The following is a 6000-nucleotide window of genomic DNA, read 5'->3' on the forward strand; positions in this document are numbered from 1 at the left end:
ATTTGGTCGAGGATATAATTATAACGCCATTCTCAAGACGAACTTTTCAAGAAAAGTTAGACATTGTAAGGAGAGGTCGCCCGACGCCACAAAGCCTGTCACAGGCGGGAAAGTGCTTCGTTCGCTCGCCACTTTCAAAGTTTCAACTACGAGCGCTGTCAATGGCTCACAGGCTCCTTGGCTCCGAGAAGCACTGCAAACTGTACTGCTGGGAATGCCTATTATTTGCAAGTGATCGATTTGGTGTTTGGAGCCACACTGGCTTTGCAAACTTGAGTTGTCTAACCAAGGCAGCAACGAGACACCAAAGTACGGCTGGGCACTAACAAGCAATGGTGCTTTTGAAAACTTTTGGGGACACCGGAGTGGATCTACAGCTCAAAGAACAAACGCGCAGGGCAACGGAGCTGCACAATGAAAAGGTGAAGGGAAATATTGAAAAGACTCATTGATTGTGTCATGTTTTTAGGTAAACACTGTTTACCCAAAAATGTCAATTTGTCAATTTCAAGGTGACGCAACGCCTGGTTATACTGCGTTTCTGTCTAAATGTATAGTTTCTAGAGCCATGGCATCATAATGAGGTGGATTAATTCGGGTGGGACTGTGTAGTACCTCACTGAAGGCCCAGGCCCCAGGCCCACGGCACGCCACTGCAATTAAGCAAACGAACCATGGGTCTAACCTCCTCAGCTAGTGCAACAATTAAACAAGAGTACAATTGGAAGAGTGATAGTTTTAGATTCCAATGTTGTTGTGGAATCCAAGATAAAGTGAATGTGACTGAGGACCATCAGTGACCAGGGCCTGAATACATATGTAAATAAGGTATTTCGGTTTTACATTTTTTATAAATGAGCAAGAATGTCTAAAAACCTGTCATTATGGGGTATTGTGTGTAGATTGATTAAATAAAAATGTGTCCTCATCAATTTTAGAATAAGGCTGTAACGTAACAGAATGTGAAAGAAGTCAAGGGGTCTGAATGCACTGTATTGATCCACTAGCAAAACATTTAATGAACGCACATTTTCTTTTTGTAAGTGTAATCAAATTGTTGCACTTCTTCAGATACTGCTTAAAAAAGGGATCTCATATTACCCACTTTTTATTTTTTTTACATAAATGTTAACTTTTAGACCTATAGTACTCTATACCTGTGGAGGTCACTCACCCTGTGGTGGCACCAGCAGCTTGCCGGTCATGGCACACCATCCGATGGGGTACATGTCTCCAGAACCCAGGCTGCACCAAAAGTCCTGGCTGCTGTCCTCCTCAAAGCCCTCGTACCTCAACCGAGCTTTATAGCCTGGAAAACAGAGGGAGGAAGAGGTAAACTAGCATACAGTCAATGACAAAAAAAAAATAATAATAATGTTTGATGTCTCGGGATGCCTCCTAAATGGAACCTTGTTCCCTGTGTAGTGCACTATATAGGGAATAGGGTGCCATTTTTAGATGTTCCATCAATCAGTTTCAGAGTATTTGGCTGACCTGCAAGTTGGATGATGCTGGCGATCCAATACACTTTACTGGGCAGGATGGCACTAGTGTTCAGGACCTCTACCTTTAACCTCACTGTGATGTCATCCCACTGGGCACAGAGTGGCGCCTGAAGGGGTGGAATGGAGGGGTACAGCGGCAACGTTGGTTCACCAGTAGAATAAAGAAAGCAATTTATTGCTACGCAACTTTAAAATGGAATAGGATAGTATTGTAATAAGTGCAAAGGAAGACTTGCATGTCTGAAGCAGGCCACTGAAGCAGCAAGAGAGCCTGCCTTCTCCAGGTAAGCACCCCAGTCAAAGTTTCCTGTTGCTGCAACTATATGACAAGGGGAAAAGGGAGAACTAACACAGGTCTGTCTCAGAAAGGAACTAAATGTTTCCCCTCTTCTAACTTACATATAATGATTGAGAGGATTTTTCTTCCTGGCGGCAATGGTGTGATGTTTTAACTAATATTGTCAATGTATACTTAATTCTGGCAGCTTCATTAAATAGTACCCGCAAAACACCAGTATCAACGTCAACAGTGAAGAGGTGACTCCGGGATGCTGGCCTTCTAGGCAGAGTTCCTCTGTCCAGTGTCTGTGTTCTTTTGCCCATCTTAATCTTTTCTTTTTAATTGGCCAGTCTGAGATATGTATTTTTCTTTGCAACTCTGCCTAGAAGGTCAGCATCCTGGAGTCGCCTCTTCACTATTGACGTTGAGACTGGTGTTTTGTGGGTACTATTTAATGAAGCTGCCAGTTGAGGACTTGTGAGGCGTCTGTTTCTCAATCTAGACACTAATGTACTTGTCCTCTTGCTCAGTTGTGCACCGGGGCCCCCCACTCCTCTTTCTATTCTGGTTAGAGACAGTTTGCGCTGTTCTGTGAAGAGAGTAGTACACAGCGTTGTATGAGATCTTCAGGTTCTTGGCAATTTCTCGCATGGAATAGCCTTCATTTCTCAGCACAAGAATAGACTGACGAGTTTCAGAAGAAAGTTATTTGTTTCTGGCCATTTTGAGTCTGTAATCGAATTCACAAATGCTGACGCTCCAGATACTCAACTAGTCTAAAGAAGGCCAGTGTTATTGCTTCTTTAATCAGAACAACAGTTTTCAGCTGTGCTAACAATTGTAAAGGGGTTTTCTAATGATCAATTAACCTTTTAAAATGATAAGCTTGGATTAGCTAACACAACATGCCATTGGAACACAGGAGTGATGGTTGCTGATAATGGGCCTCTGTACGCCTATGTAGATATTCCATTATTTTAACAAAAAAAAAAAAAAAAATATTTTTATATCAGCCGTTTCCAGCTACAATAGTCATTTACAACATTAACAATGTCTACACTGTATTTCTGATCAAGTGTATGTTTAATGAACAAAACAATTAGCTGTTCTTTGAAAAACAAGGACATTTCTAAGTGACCCCAAACTTTTGAACAGTAGTGTGATTGATATATATATATATAAAAAACATCTCAAGGAATAACGTGTACACACACATTATTCTCAGTATTATTTATTTGTATTTATTTTCTCCTTCTTTAAAAAAACAGTCATATTGTTCTTTAGTCGTAGTGTTCTTAGTTTAAATGTGTGTTGCTGTTCCTGTCCATTAGCGTTGTGTATTTTGTCATGTTCTATGTTGTGTGGACCCCAAGAAGAATAGCTGCTGCTTCTTCAACAGCTAATGGGGACTTTCTCACTCATCATTTTTCACGATTCATTCATGATTATCCGTAATCATACATTATTTACCATTAATTTCTATTGGGCACAACATAATCCAAAGCAAACTGCAAATGGGCTCCCGAGTTGCGCAGCGGTCTAAGGCACTGCATCTCATTGCTAGAGGCATCACTACAAACCCTGGTTCGATTCCAGGCTGTATCACAACCGGCCATGATTGGGAGTCCCATAGAGCAGCATTCAATTGGCCCAGCATAGAATTCTTAACTGACTTGCCTGGTTATATAAAGGTTAAACAATCCAACAAGTTTGTAGAGTCACAAGCTTGATGGAGTCATTGTGTGCTAGGAATATGGAACCAAATCTTAAACTTTTCACTATAAGTGAAATTGTCAAAATACTTATGACACCTTCAAATGGGGAGACAAGATATATAAAGTGCTTTCATTTCTAAACCGCAAAACAGATATGACAATGTCGCCTCATATGAAAAATTTTCTCTCAAATCCAAAAAGCTGAAGTATAGAGCCAAATTAAAAGTTTGGCTTTTCCACTACCCCAGCAATGGAAAAGCCCTCCAAGTGGTCTCACCATCCTGTCCAGTAGAGCTGGAGCTGTTGTCCTGACTGCTTCCCAGAGAAGCAATCATGTTCCCCATCTGAGTGGACCAGGCAGTCTTAATCAGCACCTTGGCCTTCTTGGTGGGAGGCTTTCCCTGGAGAAAATAAAACATTGAGTGAAGACAAGGGTGATGCTATATAAAAGGCTTTATAAAAGGCTATACAGTATACAGTCTATAAACATCTAGCCTCACCACCTGTAACACACAGAAAGATATTCTCTCTCACCTGAAGTCGTGCCAGGATAGAGGACTTCTTGCAGTTGGAGGAGTAGGCTCTGGAGCAGGAGACGCTGCAGAAACGCTTGGTCTTGGAATAGAAGGTGTCTCTGGTCCCGCTGAAGCCACACATCTCACACACCACTGTGTAAGGAAGAGGATGAGAATATGTTACAGAACGGATCGGTGGTTTTGGTGATCCATGATGAGTATCCTTGCCTGGAATTTTATATCAGCAGGCTAACTAATTAACTTTATATCAACAGGCTAACGCAGTCTTTCCTCACCCGGTCCGTCATCTATAGTGAGAGCAGAGTAGTAATCTCCAAAATAATCATCCATCTCATCTTCATCATCTTCATCGTCATCTTCATCGTCATCCTCTGCGTCAGTGTCATCCGACTGCAGAGGGCCCCCCTCAACATCCTCCTTTCAGAGAGAGGAACAAGGTTGGGTAAGAGAGAGGGTCATGTATGATTTGAACTATTCTGAAACATGGAACTGTGCTTTAGCTATTAAATAAACTGTCATTAACATCACAGATTATCAACCTTATGTTACAAATCTATCAAGCTACCGCTTGTTGTTTTTTCTCAATGTCAGGTGGACACTGACACACAACACTAACGGTCACAGACTCACCATGTCATATTCCTGTGGTTCTACAGGGACGCCACGTCTCTGGGCTTTGGGGGTGCACACGTTGCAGCCGAAGCCCTCACAGGAGGTGCAGGGGGGCCGTATGAACACTGTGGGGACAGCCCCATACTTCAGCTTCAGCTGTCCTTTGGCAGCGAGAGCCTTAAGGACGGGGTAGGGCTTGTTTTCAAAACACTCCTTACCGAAGTGTTCACAGCAAAGCTGGGAGTTCGGCGAGGCGGTCCAGTTGCTCCGTGTCCGCTGGACCTGCTTCTCCCATTTGTGAAACTCCTCTGTGTCATTGTTGGGGAAATTGTACAGAGTAACACCATCATCCCACGACTTGCCACACCCATACGCCACACAGCGGTCGGGCATCGTCTTCTGGCACGTGATTGGACTCTTTTGAGAATGATGTCAGGCAGTTCCTTCTTGTTGTCTCGTGTGATGTCATACCACTGCTCCTGGGGCTGCACTCTGTAACCAAAGTGGCAAGATTGAATTTGACATCACATTATTGGTTAAAAGGGGACCTGTGCTCCTTGCATCAGAAGTGTATTCTATACTTTAAACAAAATCTTAATTTCTTCTCTAATATCGAACATAAGTGCTGATTGCACATCCAGTGGCATTCAACAATTAACACATTAGTTTGCTACCTTGCTAGCTAGCAAGCTAACAGAGTATTAGTGCAGTAACCTCGCTATGTGTTTCCCCGAATCTATTCTACCACTCACCAACACTGTAAAAGCAATCTTAACTTTCGTTTATTACTATTCTAGCAATGTACACTTGAATCTCTTCGCTTAAAAGCAACTTTGCAAAATCAGCCTCAGTAACACATGTTAGTCACCTACCGCTTCTTCGTGTTTATTCCTGTGAAAGGTATTCTGGGAGTTGTAGTTTTCAGCTGCTTCAGGCATGCCGCTGCGATCTGGACTGGTGGTATTGTATGATCAGAAATATTTTGGCATGATCAACCAATCAATTAACCAATGTAATCGATCAACTTATATATCAATCAACAATTTATTGCTCACATATACCCTCTAATCATATATCATTGGAACGCTTAGATTCACAGTTATCCATCTGACATTTTTTCAGGAATGCTCAGGTCAACATAACTTTGACCTTTGACCTCTAGGGTACATATTAGAATTACATGTATAAGTTTCTTTAAAAATGAACCCCTGATACATTTGAAACTTTGTTTGACAAGTGGTTCTGAAAGGTCATGAAATTACCTTACAAATGATATATAATATAACCCACTTTGAAAGCACTACCTTCAATTATTGGCCCATATTGTGCCATAGATGTTATAATGTTGGAAG

At 41.9% G+C, this 6000-nt stretch overlaps 1 protein-coding gene across 1 annotated transcript in view; it reads right to left on the minus strand.

Moving 5' to 3' along the window:
* l3mbtl2 (L3MBTL histone methyl-lysine binding protein 2) overlaps positions 1-5559 on the minus strand; it is a 37463-nt gene extending 31904 nt beyond the window's left edge. The window contains exons 1-8 of the mRNA XM_038992277.1: positions 5521-5559; positions 4667-5140; positions 4312-4453; positions 4035-4168; positions 3778-3901; positions 1742-1824; positions 1495-1612; positions 1175-1309 (exon numbers count right to left, since the gene is read on the minus strand). Of these exons, the coding sequence (XP_038848205.1) occupies positions 1175-1309; positions 1495-1612; positions 1742-1824; positions 3778-3901; positions 4035-4168; positions 4312-4453; positions 4667-5041 (1111 nt within the window). The 5' untranslated portion in view covers positions 5042-5140; positions 5521-5559. The remainder of the gene's footprint in view (positions 1-1174; positions 1310-1494; positions 1613-1741; positions 1825-3777; positions 3902-4034; positions 4169-4311; positions 4454-4666; positions 5141-5520) is intronic.
* Positions 5560-6000: the final 441 nt, after the last annotated feature.

Source organism: Salvelinus namaycush, chromosome 4 (assembly GCF_016432855.1).
Source record: "Salvelinus namaycush isolate Seneca chromosome 4, SaNama_1.0, whole genome shotgun sequence".
Lineage (NCBI taxonomy): Eukaryota > Metazoa > Chordata > Actinopteri > Salmoniformes > Salmonidae > Salvelinus > Salvelinus namaycush.